This window comes from Phyllostomus hastatus, unplaced genomic scaffold (assembly GCF_019186645.2).
Source record: "Phyllostomus hastatus isolate PE091 unplaced genomic scaffold, TTU_PhHast_1.1 phas_scaffold_216, whole genome shotgun sequence".
Lineage (NCBI taxonomy): Eukaryota > Metazoa > Chordata > Mammalia > Chiroptera > Phyllostomidae > Phyllostomus > Phyllostomus hastatus.
In genome coordinates this window covers 6,704,960-6,723,818 of record NW_025334018.1, presented here as the reverse complement: position 1 = coordinate 6,723,818, position 18,859 = coordinate 6,704,960, and the positions used below count along the sequence as shown (strand labels likewise).

Below are 18,859 nucleotides of genomic sequence, written 5' to 3'. Positions count from 1 at the left end.
TTTCTGTGCATGAACACTGATTGCCTGGCTCATCTCTGTCTCTCCAGTACACGGAACAGCTCCTGGCACTTGGTAGGTGACCAATGAGCCCTTGTGAGGTGGTGTATGAATGAATGAGAAGAAGATAGGTTTCGGAAATCTTTTCTCTGTGTCATGGACACTTCCTCATGCAAATTAGAGCTCTGTGCTGGAGTCCAGAGGGACTCCAGTTAGAATTCTGACTTCACCACTTACTGGCTTTGTGAGGCCAGACAAGTTCCTTAAAGGGGCAATATATCAGCTGCCTGAGGCTGCTTTCAGGGTTCCCTCCGAAAGTGCACAGAGCTCAGGGGCTGGTACTTGCCACCCGCATACTCAGGTGAGTGCCCCAGGGCTCTGTGGTTCCACCTGAAATCTGCCCCCAAGTCATCCTCTGGTTCTCTCTCTCGCTTCAGAAAATCTTTAAGAGAGACTGGGGAAGCTCTAGTGCCTGGTGGCCCTCAGGTTAGCTATACAACTCTTCACCAGGGCACACCCCAATGGGCTGAGTAGGAAGGGGGACCCAGGGGAACAAGTGGGAGCCCCTTTACCCCTCAGGAGGCTGGCTGTTGACATAAACCTTCAGGCCTAATGCACAGCTGAGGAAGCCACTGTTGTTTCTTTCCTGTAAGTCTTGTTCCTCTCCAGACGTTTCACATAACCCCAGAACCACCACTTTGTGCTTCCTCTGCAGTGGAGGGGCAACGTGGTGGAGGGAGGTGAACCAGGCTGCCTGGCTTTTCTGAAATCTGGTCAGATGGCAGGCAAACAATTTTGGTTCCTTAGTCTATGCTCATCTTAGAGGTACTTCTGACAGGGATGCTATGTTTGGAGGTGTCATGGATTGAATGGGGACCCACTCTTCTATATACTCCCCTCTGCCCCATTTTGGCCCTTTCCTCTGGAAAGTAAGGATCAGAAAAAAAATGTGCTGTATTGGAAAGTATCCTGGACCTGAACTTTTGAGAGTATGCAGGTCCCAGGTCCTGCTGGATTTTCTCACTGTAAAGTGTGTGCATAAGTGAGCCTCTAGGTTGTAGGTGGTGGTGGTGGGGTGGTCTGGGTGCTCCTAAAGGGGGCCTCTTTCAGCACTGCTGTGAGGTCTGCTTTTTATTCCCACTCCAGATTCTCCCCCCAAAAAAGGGGGTGGGTGGGAAAGGGAGAACATATCATCACAAGGACAGCAGGTGTTTGGGTGGTGGGGAGGAAGGAGCAAAGAGCACATGAGTCAGATATCAGCTTAGGATCAGCTTTATTCTGTATTTCACCTTAACCAGGGAGAAGAAGGCAAAGCAGCTGGAGATCAGACCAGCCTACATCACAAGATGCACACCATACCAGTAAAGAATGTATGTGATGGGAAAATGAGGGCCCAAAGCAGACCAGCCATGAAGCACAAAGATTAACCGGAACCCCAAATGCCCCATCTTGTCTTTCCTTATTGGCTGTTTGATTTCAATCATTTAAATACATTTGTTTTATTTTTTAAAGCACAATCAACATCACAACATCCAATTATTTGCTGTCCTTTTTTAGAATGCAGAGAAAAAATTACCCAAGTTTTGATTTTGTAATACCACCAAGCCTCTTCTCCACACCCTCGATGATGGTGGTCAAGTACAGAGTCCACCAAATTCAGTTTATTTTGAGGCTCCAGTGAGAGGCTGACACTCTAAAAAATGAATGCAGGCATCCTTGGCTGTTACACACTCAGGGCTGGGTGAATTTGTGCCCCAATGGAGCTGAACTAGGCTTCTGAGCTCTTCTACTAAACTACTGAAAAAACCCCAAAACTTATTCACCGAGGTTGATGAAATACAGAGAGAACTGTCCTTAGAGACACAGACCAGGTCCTGGAATACGAAGAAAGCCAGGGGGCAAGAACAGGTGCACACAGAGGTACCCACAGGAGAAGGTCACCATAGCACAGGCTGGGGTTGGGTCTTCATCCATTGGCCATCTTCTTGATCCTAGATGGCATTATGAAAGCAGCTACTTCCCCTTGCCAGGGGGTAAGCACTTCTCCTGGGCTTTCTGTGGGCAAACCTCCACACATTTTGTCTGGAGTGTCTCCTGGCATGGCTCCACACATTGAGGTGGGCATTGGTCTTGGCATGAAGGTGGGCATGGATCTTGGCATTGCTGTGGGCAGTTTTCTAGATTTAACTCTTGGCACTGAGGAAGACACACCTCCTGAGCTTGCACTGGGCACTTTTCTTGGCATGGGGGGAGGCACACCTCCTCAGCCTTTGCCTGGCACTGCTCTTGGGTCTTTTGAAGACATGGAGGAGGTACACATGGCTGCTTGCACTGCTGCTCATTAAAGGACATCTTAGAGCAATTTGCAGAACCTAGAACAAATGCAGAAATTGAAATTTTTTGCATTAATAGGCTGGGGACTGATGGATGAAGGATTAAGAGAAGGGAATGGGGAATGAGTTATCGTTAACCACAAAACCCCATTTTTCTGCTGTTTCTTATCCTGTTCTCTTTTCTGTCTCTACTTCAGCTCCCTTTGATGCCCATCTTCTAGGTAGGAATATTCTCATTGCTCTTGTCTGGATATCCATAGCCCTTTCCTACCCTAAATCCCTGTCTTACCCCAAGCCTTCCCTTCCTCTTCTATTTGACTGATCTTTTTTGCAAATTAGGTACAGGAGACTAGATAGAATACACAGGGTGGTTTGATAGGCCCAAGAAATGGCAAAGCACTTTGAAAATCCATAGAAAGTACTGACCAGTAGAGGAAGAGAACAGTAGTCTCCCAGAGACAGAACAGCTAGAGACAGAGGGCACAGGTACCCCCACTTACCTGATTTTCAGCAAGACTCAAAGAATGTGGATTGCAGAGTCCAGCCAGGTAGGGACTTTTATATAGTGCTTGGTCCAGCCTTCCACAGGAATGACTGGCCACGTGAGCTGAGATCCTAATTATGGAGTTACCATAATGAGCTTCTTCTGAACCTGCCCATAGTTTGAGTCACTGCTTGGGATGCCTGTTAATCAGCCTCCCTTTTGGCCTCTGGGTCTTCAGCAGACCTCAGCAGGGAGGGGCTCCTCTCAGATCTCTCATTAGAAGCAGCACCAAAAGAATGTTCATAAAACGTTATCTTAGTCTGTTAAACTAGGATTGGGTTCATTGTCTACCCAATGAACTGGTTCAGAATGTGGTGAGAGATAAGATCCAGCTTGCTCATCTCATCTTCACTAATGGGAAGACTTTATGCCTAAGGCCTGGGGTCCGTCTGGGTCAAGGGCACTTATGGCCTCTTTCAGAATGACTATGTCTTCACTGAACCTGGAAAGTCATACTCCCAGACCCAAGGAAGATAGATTATCCTGTGGTTCCAGGCTTACAAAGGACCCACAGCCTCCTGGAGAGAGTGATTTTCTTGCACAGAGGTCTTGAGGGAAATTGGAGTCCTTTGCTACTTTTGGGTTGTGAAGTAAGGTGGAAGAGAAGAGAGAGGAGGGAGAAGGCAGGTAATATTCATCTCACCCTTGATTTATGATATTTCTAAAAGTGGAGTTGCAGAGTTTTTATAGTAACCAAGAAAACAGGATGGAACAAGGTTGGGCTGTCTCCTTGCCTTCTGGGAAAGCTTTTCTTGGAACTCAGGTCAATAAAAGCCAGGGAGATGAAAGGAAAAGTTTCAAAGCAAACACACCCAGTTTTCTCTACTGCTAAGTTTCTGCTTGGGCTGTCACTTCTATTTGTTTGCCCTCCCTCTTTGTGCCTGTTGACATTTTAAACATTTGTCAAGGTTCTACTCAAGTCTACAACCTTCCAACAGTTTGTCCTGGTTACTCTAAACCAGAAATGACACCTCCTCTTTCTGAACTCTTGTAGTATCTCTTTTCTGTGTTATTTATATAACATTTACTATTGTTATTAGGAATTCTAGTTATTTATGTACAAGATCTTATTACTACCCTGGGATGTAAGTTCTGAGAGGGTAGAGGCTGTGCCATAGATATAGAGAATAGAAGACAAATGATTATTGATGGAATAACTGCATTAATTAAGGAATGAGGAAGGTGACTGCAGGAGACAACTGGGAGTATAGCAGGATTTCATGTAACAGAAAATGGGAAATGATTCATTATGAAAGAAGTCCTTAGACCACAAAGTGGTGGCCTTGAGCTTGTCTGCTACAGCTGACCAAATTTCAGGGACTTTAAAGGTGACTATGGACCCCTTAACTTGAGGAGGTATGTTAGGTCATTTCCTAAGAGAGGTATTTGACTACAATCAGAAATTGCTTCAAAGTTGTATACAGTTTTGGGACACTTGATCTCTAAAAAGTTTTTAAAAGGTGAGTTGAAGGAGACCAGGTGATCTTTTGTCCTTTAGGACTGGTGCACGGAGAGTTGATATAGCACCAGCGTGAGTCCTCCCTGTCCTGGTAAGAAACAGATGTCTGGGTGGGGAGAGGTCAGAAGTTGACCCAGGGGAGACCTGCTGATGCTTCTGTGAGGGACATGATTTTCTGGAGGCTGCAGTAGGAGTGGGCCTGTATGGTATGAAAGAGAGATTTGGAAGACCCACCCACAGGTGAATCTGAAGAGACAAAATTATTTGGATCTGGAAACAGGTGTAGAATGCGGGATTCTCCTCCTTGTCCTTCTCCTCCTCTTTTTTTTTTAATCTCCTCCTTCCTCTTCATCTCTTCCATTTTTTCCTGTGAAATGCTGTATATGAGAAAAGCCAATCTTCCAGAGTCCTAGAAAGCAAGACATTCTATATCACTAGGTTTATTTACTTACTATTTCAATCATTCATGGCCCTGCTTTCAAGGGGTTTACAGTCTCATTGAAAAGATAGGCAGAGGTAAGCCCTCACACCTTAGATCAAGGCCCCCTCATTAGCCTCGGGTGGAAAGTTGTTATAAGCTCCTGCAGGAGATGTCTGGGCTGTGTTCTACTGGACAGTAGAAATTACTTAGGCAAGGAGGGTGGGCAAGGGTATCCTACCCCCCTTCCTGGGTCTGAGGCTGATTCAGGAAAGGGGTGGGTGAGAGATTGGAAACGGAGACCTGATTGGTTGAGATTTTTAGTTTCTGATGAGATGAATGAGATGACATTGCTCATGTCACATGCATTTCAGTGTCTTTGGTTGAGCCTAAGGAGAAAAAGACCAAATAAGGATGTACAGAATGATGGAGACAGTAGGTCATGTTCTCATGGAGGAGGGTGAACAGAGTTAAGAAGATCTCAGAGTTCAACTGTTCACAGAGAACTCTGCCTGACGTTGAGCTGATTACACTGGAGTGGGCCCAGCGTAATCACAAAAGTCCTTCAATGTGGAAAGGGGCACAGAAGAGTCAGTGTCAGGTTCATGTGATATGAAAAAGCCTTGACCAGCCATTGCTGGTTTTGAACATGGAAGAACCAAAACCAGATATGTACATGATTTCTAGAAGATGGAAAAGGCAAGGAAACAGATTTTCCTTGAACATCCAGAAATAAATACAGTTCTGTTGATATTTTGATTTTATCCCAGAGAGACCTATGTCAGACTTCTGACTTCCATAACTATAAGACAATAAATTTCTATTGCTTTAAGTCATTAAAGTTGTGGTACTTTGTTACTGCAGCAATAGAACATTAATACACTTCCAATGTCTAAAGAGCTTGGAAACTTTGGAGGAAGGAAGTGTCATAGAAAGTAAAACCCCAGATTAGTGCTCTTACATTTAAGTATATACTTCCTTATCATGTCAGCTCCTTAGTCAAAGACTAGTCTTTGATAACACAAGGAAAATGAACTAGACTCAGGATCCCACTGACCTATTTACACATAGAGTATGTGTAATATTGGGTAAGTTTATTAGTCTCTCAGAGCCTCAATTTCCTCCTGTTGAGGCTCTACACTATTTCACAGATTTCTTGTGAGGAATAAATTAGAGAACATATATGCACCAACACTTAGGGCCATCAATCTGCTTATAGAATGTAGCACAGCTGAACCTGTTCAGAACTCACCACATTTGTGAAGCCTTCCTGATTTCCTCCAGTTCTTCTTGTTCCATCTTCTTTACTCTATCCTCCCTACTGCCCACCAGCACTCAGTCTCTGACTTAAACTTTTCTACTCACTGTGATGTAGTGTACAATATACTGCACAGAAGCCCAGGAGACCTGGCTCTATCCTTAAAAAGATGTGTGACCTCAAGTAAGTCCTTGACCCTCTCTGGCCTTATTTTAATCATTTTTTAAGATAGAAAAGTTCAACTAGGAAACAGTTGGGTCCATTACAGCTTTGACATTCTGTGATACCATATATATGATCATGAATGATTAGCCAGGGTATCTATATAACATTGTAAGTGTGTAGATGGCATGTGTGGGGAGCCCTTCCTCCTTTATTAGGTTATAATCCACCCACCAGAAGACACATCTTCTGTCTTCTGTGTGGGGTGGTGGCCCAGCAGAGTGGCGGAATGACCTTAGGTGACCTAAGTTTCTTAGGTACAGAGTGGGAGTACAGAGGTGACCCCTCAAAAATCAACCATAGTGGCCCAGTATCTGGGGCTGTGGCTTGGACAGCTATGGGGAGATTGTCTCACCCCACATCTTAAGGTAAGGTAACAAAATAATTTCTCTAACCATCCCCAGCCCTCCAGCAAGATTGGGGCTAATCTGATTTAATTTCACCTGAGAGTTAAGATTTTAGATTTCTGCAACTGTCATTATTGGGAGCCAAGGTGTAATTACATAGGGTCAGTAGAAGAGAGTCAGCTCTGTTCAGGACATTGCTCCCCCTCCAATTCCCATCAAATAACTATCGCCTTTGTTCAGATCATAAAAGTTCCCAGACTCCTCTGATTCACTCGGCTGGCCATGTCCGCATATTATAGGGCAAGGGCTCTGATAGAGCTGAATGGTGCAGAATGTGGTTCATCTTGTTTCTTGGGCAGCAGGTACCTCTGGAGAGCTTTCTGAGCTTGTGGATTCCTGGGGGAGAGTCCACCCCTCCTCTCACTTTGCTTCCTCCAGTGTCACCTACAGAAGGAGTCTGAGTCAGAGATTGTGGGAGGGGCTGTGGATCATAGGCCACTGGACCCGGAGAAGACATGAGAGGCCACCTGATTCTACCTCTTTGTTTTAGCCCAGCATGTGCTTTAAACAAGAGGCACAAAATCATGTATTGACTGCATTTTTTAAGTTGAGTAAAGTGAGGTGCAAAAGTGCTAAGGGCCTTGTCTGAGGTCACAAGGTGAACTCATGTCTAGACAATGCAACGGTCTATATAAAAACATTTAGGAGCTTTTGTTTTAAATTGACTTTTGAGATGGCAGGGAGAGAGAGAGAGAAAGAATGGAGGGGAGAGAAAGAAAGAGAGAAAGAGAAAGGGAAAGAGAAAGAGAAAGAGATAGAGATTGAGATTTGTTCCACTTATTTATGCACTTACTGGTTGATTCTTCCATATGCTCTGACCAGGGATCTAACCTGCAACCTTGGTGTATTGGGACAGTACTCCAACCAACCCAGCTACCCTGCCAGGGCCTTAGGAGCTTCTCTATAAACTTCAAGGAAGTAACAAAGATGCAGACTAGTCAGTGTTTTTTTTTTTAACAGTTTTGGGGTGATGAGGGAATATACATATGTACATGACTTCACTTTCAGGTGGGGTCATGGTCCCCAGGCTAAAGACCACTGACATAGAGAATGAGGCCAAATGATGTTCCCAAATTGTTTAGGTTTGATGTTGGTCTTTAATCCTTTCCCCTTCTGAGTTTGGTGCTGGCCTTAATCAAAGTTAGATCCTAGACTCATCCAACAACCAACTAATTGTGACATTGGTTAAGTTGTTTCTCTCTCTGGAGATTAGTTTCCCCGCCTAGACACTGAGGCCTGTTAAATGCCACTTACAGCTCTCATATTCATTGATGCAAAAGCTCCCTTGTCTCCTACTGTGATTTGTGCTCTGTCTGGGCCCAGCCTGGGAGTGAGGTGGAGGGGATGGCCCTTAAATTTACTTGCCTTCAAAGATGTTTGCCCCTCTTCCCTACAACTCCCTCTTTCTCCCTGAAACCCACAGCCTCACATGGCAGATGGCAAGAAACTCTCATTACAGTAGGTGATGGGTGATAACTCCAAGTGTTGGCTTGGTTCTTGAGTGCTTTTGTATCTTGGCTTCCTAATTTCAGTTTCCCATGCCAGGGGGTTTCATCTCACTTTGTCACTCCTCTCCAAACCTTGGTGAGACTTTTCTTCTCATTCTTCAAGTGGAGAAACTGAGACCCCTTCTCCCACTGAGGAGAAATAACTTCCTGGCTGCACAGCTGGGAGGGCAGAGCTTGCTTTGGATCTATCTCTGTCATGACAAGTGCTCTCTCTTTACTGTGCTGCCTTTTGAGGTCTTGTTGCCTAAGTCCATGGGAGGGCAGGGAAGATCTGAGTCTTGTTGCCTAAGGGGAAAGTGACCAAGGCCAGGGATGCCTTTCTTTCAGCCCCCAACCACCCACATTCAGCTTGTTTCCCCTCTTCCCACCTCCAAATTCTGGGAATGACACCATGTAGTGAGGGTGAGGATCATGGTGGGTGGGGCTCTTGGCAAAGTGCATCCAAAGCCTCTGAGCATTTTACTCATTTACTATTATTGAATGTCCACTACATTAGGAAGGCATTTGTTCTCAAACAGCTTATAATCTAGTGTAACCAGATGACCAGAATATGGCATGGTAAGCATTATAGGAGAGAAAGACTTAGAGGCTCTGAAACCACAGAAAATCTAACCAGTTTGCAGGTGGATGGTGGGAGAAGTTTCTTGAAGCAGGTGATTGCTGCACTGGGTTCAGAGATGAGGACTTGCCCAATTACATCATTAAAGAATAATTCAGTGGAAAAAGGAAGGATGATAGAGGAAAAACAAGTATAAAGCCACAAAGGCCAGAAACTCTCTGTTGTGTGCCAGGAAATGCAGTTAGCTATTGTGCTGCAAAGTTCTAGAAGGAGCTAGAGAAGTGGTGAGATAAAGCTAGATGAGGAGGTAGGGGTCAGATACTGAAAATTTTGCATGACAGATTAAATCTCTTGAGCTGTTCTTTAGGCAAATAAGAGCCTATTAAGGGTTTTAAGCAAGAGGGTGAAGAGTTTAAATTTTTTAGCAAGACTGCCTTGGCTGGCTTTTGTTGGAAGGAGGACCAGAGGAAAATGAGCTTGGGGCTTCAGAAGCCAGTTCAGAGACTCAGACTAGCATAGGTAAGAGATGATGGGGCAGAAAAAGCCATGAACTCTTAGTTTGAACAGAATTTCCTTTGAGCCTGAGAGAAAAAACAGAGCTCTGGATGTGAGGCATCTGAGGTTCCATGCACCTGGGAGACAGGTGGAGCTGCAAATAATTAGTATGCATTTTACAATCAGCTTGTGTCTTAAGAATCTTGGTGATTGACCTACTGTATTATCAACCTGTTTATTTGCTAAGCATCAATAGCTGTGACATAGAAGCAGTTTTGCCTTGTCGCTGTCGATAAAGCCTTCCAGGATGGGCTACTGTCTCTGGCTGGAATGTTGGCTATGTGGAAGCAGGACAGGAAAATAGGAAGCATTGATTACTGGTTACTTCCTGCCATCTCCCCAGTTGTCACTGGCATGTGGAGGTGGGGAATGCATGGAAAGATCTCTACAGTTCCTAGGTGCCTAACACATCCCTGGGGTTCTGGACAACCCTTTCATAGTGCTGGCCTACCTCACAGCAGTCACTTAGCTGGCTTGATTTGGGAGAACTTAGAAGTCCTTTTGCAAAGTGTATGCTGCCCTATTCTCAATGCAAGGAAGTCTGTGGTAGAGCTTCCTGTCTTTGCCATCCTAATGGACCCCCAGAACTGCTTTTCCATGAAAGGGGAGGACTTGGTTCTACCCCATCACATGACCTGTGAGCCATCATGCCCCTGGCATTGCACAGATTCTCAGGGTGCCGCCTCTTCAGGCGCTGCTTATTTATTTATACAACCCTCTTCTACTTGGGACAGGACCTGGTGACAGCCTCTGGGGCTGGGAGTAATGATGGCATTCTTTAGGGAGGTGGCACACTCATCACATTCTAGCCATCTTCCCCAGAACTGCCTTTGATCCAGCTTTTGGCTGGGAAAGTAGCCATTAAGAGATGTCTATCTTTTGTTTCATTTACATGAGAGAAAAAATAAATTGGCAAATGGATGGTTTCACGTTCTCAGAGCTGGCTGCCACCCAGTCTAAGTCCTGAGTCCTCAGAGCCACCTGGGAGGGCACCAGCCCCTGCTAGACACTGCCATGGAGCCACTGGGAGGCCTGGGAGAGAATGAGATCCTGCACTTCCCAGGAGGGCACCCAAGGTGGGGGCACCTTCTACATGGTGTGTTCTACATGGTATATTCAGGTGTAGGAAGACATTCCCCCCTCGTTTTTTGTTCACCAAGCAAATCAAAAGACTTTGGGGGTCTCTGAAGTATTCATGGCTATATTATTTTTTCTATTACAAACTAACTAAAAACTTAATAATGAAAATCCAGAGACTAGTGACAAATAAACACATTCTACTGGTTACCTGCAACTCTATTGTCCCAAAATAACTAGAATGTTGAAAAATTCCCTTCTATTATTATTATTATAATTATTATTTATAGAAGTTTTTGGTTAAACATAGTTGCTTTATGCTATACATTGAATTGGAGCCTCACTTCCTTCCCCTTTAATACATTTTAATCATCACAGTACATTCTATCAAGTAACAGGTCTGAATATATTTAGTCAAATCCCTTAGATATTTAACTTGTTTCTAAGTCACACTGTGGTAATCAGCTTTATATAACCCCATCCCCATTTTGGAATTATTTTTTCTTATATAGCTTTTAAGACATGGAACAATTGGGCCAAAATGTGAATTGCTTTGTGCTTTCCCCTCTTACTTCCATATTCCTTCCATTTCTGAAAGGATTTTTGTCTATTTACACTCTCACCAACACTGGCATACTTTTTAACACTGGGACTCTGAGATTTGTTATTTAAAAGTGATCATTTCCCTCCCTTTTTTTTTGAAAGATGATAAGGGTGGAAGAATTTTCAACCTGTTATGAACAGTTGACTGCAGGCCCCCTAATACCCCAAACTAGGCTCCTAGAGGTTCCCAGTGTCCAGGAGGCACCTCTTTGCAGGCCCTGGAGTGTGGGTGTCAGGCTCCTGCATTCCTGCCAGGGGACCAAGACCCCAAGACCTCCTCGTGTCAAAGGAAGTAACTAGCAGTTCTCACATCTGGAAAATGCGGGGATTGCACACACCCTAAAGGCATTGTCAGCTCTTTTGTCTTAAATGTCTGCTTCTGCAATGACCTTGGTCTGATGGGGATCACAGGTGTGTTTTCTTGGACATTTTGGACTCTCTGCACCCTTCGTTGTCTTGAACCATCTTCTAGACTCAAAAGGATAGAAAGCTGTTTAAGTGCCATGATTGCACATGAAGCCACCGCAGATTTGGCCACTCATTACCTCTTACTCTGACAACAGAGAATCCCAAACCTATTTCCTCTTGAATGTTGTGGACTGTAATGGTGTGGGAAAGCTCTTATTCCTTGGATCACAGGGGTGGGCTCCTTCTAGCCATCAGTTTTGTTTCCTGGAAATAATAGGAGCATCTCATGCCCAATCCATCAACAAACTGGGTCTGCACCTGGCCAAGAACCTTACACATGGGTGGGGCCCTCGGGGAGGAGGAAACTCACCCTGGAAAGGAGTGGAAACTGACAGAGATGAGGGAGATTGAAATCATGGCAGTGAATCCAAGCTCCCGAAGCCCTGGTTTCTATAGTTTTCTCTTTAATTCTATGCCCTCCTCTTCATCCTGATATCCTTTCCAGCCATTTCAAATGACAGATTCTCTTTGGTGAATTAAGCTGTTTGGTGTGCACTCTCTTTAGCTACCTGTCAACAATCCCACTAACATATCAATGGGGAGTATTTTTCCTGTTCATTCCTAATTGAGGTCCTTCCAGATTTATCTTTTTATTTATTTTTTTATACTTAAGTTTTTCTTTTGAAATTTTACAGATTAACAAAATGTTGCAAAAATAGAGATCCCACTTCACCATTCACTGGAACTCTCTCAATGGTAAGACATTACATAAATGTAGCTCAGTGTTAAAGCCAGTAGTGTAATCTACAGCTCCTTTTTCATTTTTTAAAAGAATGCCTAGTCGTGCTTACAGGTGTAAGTTAGAACCTAACTGTTGCACTCTGGGGCTTGCAGCCTGATGAGGAAGATTGGTACAGGGCAATTAATTTCAGGTGTGGTGTGTCACACCTGGGCAGGTGCAGTGTGCTCCCCTCACCAAAAACTTGCTATGTCCCAGTAAGCCAGGCACTTGACCTTTAACTCCTTCAGCCACACAAGAACGCTGTAACAGCAGCACAATTAGCACCATCACTCTTTGAACAGAAAGAAGGAAACTAAGGCTCAGAGAATTAAGCAACTTGCTTAAGGTCCCAAAGTAGTTAGGGAGCAGAGCTGGAATTTAACCCCCCACAGCCTGTCTTCAAAGCTGTGCACAAGCATTAGGTGATGGGACTAAAAGCAAATGATAGGGTTCTTTTCCTGAGCCTTTCTGCACCTTTCCTAACATCCCACTCCTCTTACCCCCTCACATCCTCTTCCTTCCTCATGCCCACTTGGGTCCCCGGGGTTAGCCACTTTCCCAGCCATATTTGTGGCTCTCTTAGGCTGTGCTCTTACAGGGCGTGGGGTGTTCCCTGGGTGCACCCCTCAGAAGACTCCACATCTCTCTATGCAGCAGGTGGGGTCAGAGGATACACTGTCTTCAAAGGTTGTTGATCATGGAGGGCTGAGGTCCTAGCATCACTTCCCAGGGATCGCTACTTGATGGTTTAGTCCTGGAACAACAGATAAACCAAAAACTGCCCAAAAAACAGGAGAAGCAAGTCTTGCACAGCAGAGGAACATTTACTTGTCAGTTCATGGCTTCAGTTCTCAGCCCCAAGATGGTGAACATGTGGAGATGATGGAGGCATGGGGCTGGGTGGTGCCCTTGGTGCCTCACTCCGGGGGTGGGCATTTGGGAGGACAGGGCTTGACACAGTGCTTGGGAGGGCATGGCGGAGGGCACGGAGGGCATGGCCGGGGGCATGGTGGGGGGCATGGAGGGCACTTCGGTGGTGGTGGGCACTTTTCCCTTGGGCACTTTTCGGAGCACCGTTGCAGCAGCTTCTTTAAACAGCTAGGCTGGCATTTGGTCTCACACTTTTGTTCACATTTGGGGTCACAGTTCTTGGGCTCAGTCTTGGGATCACTAGGTTTATTTTTATCATCACTCGACATTCTTTCTTGATTTTCTGGGCCCTGCAAAGAAATATGCGACAGGTTGTATGTGGGAGACCACAATGCAAAGTGGGAGGGGGCCGGTATAGGCTCCCCACACCTCCTGCCCATCCTTGTTCTCAAGAAAGCTTTCCCAGGATGTGTGTAGGCTCTAGACCAAATTCTCAACTCAGGGCTGTCCTCTTGTTTTTTTAGTGGGTTGGTGACCACATTTCTTGACCTCTCCATTCTTACTCTGCTTTTTCACTTTTGTCCCCATTTCACAGCCCCTAGCAGGAGTTCTTAACCTAGGGTCCTGGGAACCACCCCACAACCATAATAACTGTGTTTAACCATGTATTTATGAATATGCTTGCTGTCTTCTGTAACTTTGTACATTTTATGTAATTAATTTAAAAACATTCTGAAGAGTACATAAATTTGATCAGAGTGCTAAAGACATTCATGGCACAACAAAGGTTCTAAAAGACTCCCTTAAGCCCACCTCCCCATCCTTCTGGAGGTAGAATGACAGGGTATATTGGTGGGCTTAGGAAATCGGGCATGTCTTTAATCCTGTGTCTAGCCTAAGTCCTCAAAACCTTGAGAATTGATTTTTTCACTCAAGGCCTGGGGCAGAAGTATAGTTTCATTCCTACCATGGCTGGGATCCCCTGAACCTCCCTTGAAACTCCTCCCCATAGTGGTTAGGGTAGGAGAGGAAATCAAGAGAGGATGTGATGAACTGGAAAATTCTAATTTCTCTGAAAATATAAATGTTAGTGCCACAAAATATGATTGTAAGGAGGGATTCTTTTTCACTCTGTTGAGTTTTGCCTTGAGCTGGGTCTTCCTCTATGGGCATTTTGACTACTAAATATGATGGAGCCTTTCAGTTTCTGACAAGACTTGCAAATTGGATCTAATTGGCACACCTTGATTTATTTTAACAGTATAAATGAAAGTTTATCTAATTTAGTCTTAAAATCAGTATTGCTCTCTGAGGATAAAAGCCATTAAATTGAACTCCAAAATTGTTAAGAATTTCTCATTCAAGTGATGTGCATCCTTATTCTTGCTACTGTAAGTGAGAGGAAACTTGCCCCTGACTGAACATTGGGGCTATCTCATCCTTGTTCAATGCCTGGGGTGCTGTAGGTCACTCCCAGCAAAGGAGAGGTAAACGAGGGGGCATTTCCAGTTGTAAATGCAACTTACCCCTTTGTGTTGGTATTGGACTTGGCAAGTAGTCGAGTGAGGTAGATGGTATGGCTGTGCTCGGGAAGGTGGATTTTCCCTCTGGTTCCTCTGCCCAGCAATGAGAAAGCCAGCAGTGGGGGGAAGGGGAGCCCCACTTGTGACCTCATCACTGCATCATCAAGTAGTGATTGTTGTGTGATCCCAGAGCCTTCAACTCAAGTCAAGCCCTTGAACAGTAGAATGGATTGTGATTAATCACCCTCTTTGCTGTCCTGTCCTTTCCCTGGGTCCCTCAAAATTTGTGCTGGTGAAATCAGGCTATAGTAAAGACCACTGAACCCTAAGGACAGGAAGGCTTCTTGTTGCTGGCAGCAGAAAAGCTCCATTTACAAGTGGTCTCTCTTGCTCCCCCAGCCTCCTCAATTTTAGCTCCTTTGAACTTGCCCCTTCCCCCTCTTTCTAGGACAGCCTCTCCAGATTGATCACAGCCATTTTGACTCTCCTTTCCTCACTATTGTTCTCATATAAGATTCTGAAGCCTCTTTTCACCACCCCATATGCCCTGGACCAAGTCCAAAGGTGATTTTGGCTCTTTTCCTCAATGTCTCTGCCTATAAATCACTGTTTGTTGGGATCTGCAATTTTTCCTTTCAATCACGGGGTGGCTTCCTCTTGATATCCAAGCTAAACAAACATGGCCTGTTGTAAAGAAGTTGAGTGTGATGCTCCTAATCAGTCTTGACCTAGTAGGTTAACCCTAGATCCTGTCTTAGAGTTGAAAGCTTTGCCTCTGAGAAAGTTTCTTCCTTGCCTTTCCAAAGGCTTGGCCAGGGTCTTTGTGGCTGGAATAGTGTCATGTTTGGGTGGTAACAGGAGTTACCCATTTGGGAATGGCAAATGGGGCTCAGACACACAGAGCCTTGATCTTAACTCCAGGAAGTTCATCTTGGCAGTCATTCACCAATGAATCGGGTGCCTTTTGGTTAAAATTGGGATATGACTATGTCTAAGGTATTGAAATATATTTATGACAGCAAAATGTGGGATGGATTGGTGGAGCAAAAGTTGAACTAGCCTGTTCAAAGAAATTCTAAAAATCTCCAAGTGTGAAGGGAAGCAGTAATGCTGGAAGAAAGAGGGTGTCAATGAAAGGAATATTATCAGAGAAGAAGATTTATGGGATTTGGTTAATGAAAAATTAAGAAAGTTAAGAAAGATGACTCCTAGGTGTTTTGTATACTTATGGGTGCTGAGGAAACAGAACAAGTTTGTTAGAAGATGGGTTGAGTGTCAGAATGTTGAGTGTGGTTGCAATGAAGCATTGCGAATGATTGTTGGAGAAATGGCTCTGGCCCTTGTACCACTGGGCAGATCAGACACTTTGAGTTCATTTCAGCCCAATGTGTTTCCTGAGTGTATAAAGATGAGCTGGTTCAGTGAAAGGCTTGGGGGAGAGAAGAGAAAATATACTGGGGAGAATGGGAAATCCTAATATTCATAAAGATTGTCATATACAATAGAAACCCAAATAAAAGGGAAGGGTGGGTCAAAGTTTAACCCCCTGTCATGGGGATTAATTGATGTTAGACCCATTGTCTTGGTGTAGCCCACTCCTCTGCTCATTTTCTTTCCTCCATAATTTTGAGCTCTTTCTCCAAAGCTGTTAAGCAGTTTCCATACCCACCTCAGGAGACCCAGCTCCACCTGCTGCTATTCAACTCTGCGTCAAAGCCAGCAATCTGGATATGGAGAAGGCAGCCATTTGTGACAGTGATATCAAAAGATGCGATTTTTGCTGTCTATTTCTTGTCTGTTGTCATCTTTTTCTCCTTTTTTCCTCTCCCATTTCTTGTTTAAGAAAATCCCATCAAATAAAAGCACTATATTATTTGTTGGACTGACATCAGGACATTTTTCCATCATCTTTTCAGTCCTTAAAATGCTCCTGTAAGGGTCAAGGCTCCTGGCAGTGTTACATTTAGTATCCCAGCTATCAACCCCACCTTTGCCTTATGGTCTGGTTGGTAGCTGGCTGGCAGTGAGGTGCTGCCTAGATGAAATACAGAACAGGCTTCTTGGGCTGCTGGGTCTCAGAGACAGAGAGGTCAAGGGGAGATGAGTGAATGTCAAAGTTTCCAGGTTAAGAATGAGGACTCTGGAGTCAGAGCCCTGGATTTGAATCCTGCCTTCACACCTCACTTGCCAAATGATGCCCAGTAATTTACTTAACCTTCCTAAGTCTCTATTCCCTCACCTATAAAATGTGATAATAATAGCACCCATGCTAACATGTTAGCACCTATGTTAATAGGACCTGTGTTAATATGTAACTTATATTGAGTGCTTATAACATTCCAGGCACATTTGTAAGTACAAAGCCTACACTCTCATCTACCATTTTGTCTCACTGTACTCAGAGGTTGCTGTGAAGATTTAATGAGATTCTACATGTAAGGAGCCCCCAATACATGTTTCCTATACATGTGACTTATTATTGTTGTCAGTGCTTTCCTGGTTTTGTCTCCTTTGGCTTGCTGGTCTCTCTTGCTCTCACTTTCTGATTTTGGCAGTGAAATTCCACTTCTCTGTACTACTTTTTCCACCCTCTGGTCAAAGTTCCTTGTGGTGTTCATATGAAGATTAGATATTTCAATATTACCTGTTAATGAATGATTTCACTTTTGAGTAAGGAGAGCTGATATAAATGTTACTGAGAAAAGATAGTAAATGAAACATTTACTAAAGCCAAAAACTCAGCAGCTCATTTAATGGTTCCTCCAGGTGGTCTTGCAGGCCCTGCATGTCCTTATATTGGGATGCTCTCTTTTTTAGGTGAAGTCTTTCTTTACTGTCTTTTTCTATCTCTCTGTGTAATTCTTGTTGAATAAGCAGTACTCACAGGATACATTTAGAAGACAACTCTAATCCTTTCCTTGGTACCCTTTAATAGTCTCTGTGGAGCTGTCTTTTCCCTTCCTCCTGGTATGAGATCTCTGGCAGATGCCATTGACTTTTAGAATGATGTTTGGACAATAAGAAGTTCTCTTGTTCCTTCTGTTTATGCAAACGATCTTATTTCAATAATTGGAAGGCTTATTTCCTTGAATGCTGGATTTCCTTCTCTTTCCCACTTGGCCCAGAAAGGAGAGCATCTTCTCTGTTCCAGCTGCCAGCTGCCTCTGGTTCCAGGATGGGGCTACAGGGGGAGGAGAGAGAGGGGCCAGGAAGGTTCTTGCCTGACTGATACTGCTCTGATCACCAGATACCCAAGAGCTTCCTGGGCTTGGCTGATGGTTAAAGTTGACCTTTTCTCTTGAGGGAAACTGGACGGTGTTCTTTAGGGAATCCCAGCTCCCTTGTTGGGGTTTTAACTCCCTATCACAGTTCTTCAATATTTGCAAACTTATCTTTTTGGCTGGCTGCCCACAGCTGCTGTAGCTCCTAGGTGGATGGCAGCTCTCCTAGCATCTCTGCTGGGATGACCTCACCACCAGGTGGCCCTCTTGGATAGGACTTGACTTGGCCTGAAGAGCCAGCTCTGCCTTTTCTGTGAGCTAGATCTGGTCCATGGGAAACACTAATAATCCTTACCATTTGTTATTCATCAATTACTCTTGGTGACGTTTTCCTGGTGTTTATGCATTTTCGCTCACTCATTATGTATCACGTGAGGAAAGTTCTGCGAGGTCTTCATGCACATGGGTCAGTATTTTTCCAATTTGATTTCACTGCAGGATTTGACAGTGTTGTGCCCTTTTTTTCACCCCTCTCTTGTTGGGTTCCTCTGTTGCCTAGATGGCGTCCCATTTCTCTGATCTCATCTACCCTCCTTCATGACCTCTTCCCCCTCTGCTCAACCCTTCACCTCATCTGGTCCTTTTTACTTTACACATTGGCTCCCTATCTCATTCCCTACCATTACTGTAACTGCCACCTTGAGGTCCAAGTGTTAACATCCATTGTGTACTTTAGTACCTCAAACTGATCTAAAAAAAAATTGGAATTTGTCGCCTTCCACATCTTGTGAGCTTCCATTTTCTTGTGAGCTCCAGCTTGTGAGTATTGTCCCAATCAGTCTGATGTCTAAACCAGAAACCCAAGGTCATCCCGGCCACTGAACTATAAGGATCTGCTAGTTCTTGTTCCTGAAGCACAAGCTCAAGACTCAGGCTACTGTTTGGGGGCCCCAGTGAACATCTCTCAAGTTAGTCCCTATCTGCTCCACAGCCACTACTGTTGCCACTTGTCTTCCCAAGTACCCAGCTCTAATTTATACCCCACATCACTGTCACATTGAATTTTGTAAAACAAAAGTCTAATTTTACCTTCAAATTTAAGATGAGGCTCAAGGT

The 18,859-nt window shown here is 44.4% G+C and overlaps 2 protein-coding genes across 2 annotated transcripts; both read right to left on the bottom strand.

The window, feature by feature from the left end:
• Nucleotides 1-1,253: 1,253 nt before the first annotated feature.
• Nucleotides 1,254-2,910, bottom strand: PRR9 (proline rich 9). Its single transcript, XM_045817091.1, has 2 exons — nt 2,831-2,910; nt 1,254-2,369 (listed from the first exon to the last, which is right to left on the bottom strand). The coding sequence occupies exon 2, from the start codon at nt 2,347-2,349 to the stop codon at nt 2,011-2,013; it is 339 nt and encodes a 112-aa protein (XP_045673047.1). The 5' UTR covers nt 2,350-2,369; nt 2,831-2,910; the 3' UTR covers nt 1,254-2,010.
• A 10,136-nt stretch (nt 2,911-13,046) lies between these two features.
• LELP1 (late cornified envelope like proline rich 1) lies at nt 13,047-13,328 on the bottom strand. Its single transcript, XM_045816965.1, has one exon. The coding sequence runs from the start codon at nt 13,326-13,328 to the stop codon at nt 13,047-13,049; it is 282 nt and encodes a 93-aa protein (XP_045672921.1).
• Nucleotides 13,329-18,859: the final 5,531 nt, after the last annotated feature.

Coding starts and splice junctions, on each gene's coding strand:
- PRR9 (XM_045817091.1), bottom strand. CDS start 2,349: ATGTCCTTTAATGAGCAGCAGTGCAAGCAGCCATGTGTACCTCCTCCA.
- LELP1 (XM_045816965.1), bottom strand. CDS start 13,328: ATGTCGAGTGATGATAAAAATAAACCTAGTGATCCCAAGACTGAGCCC.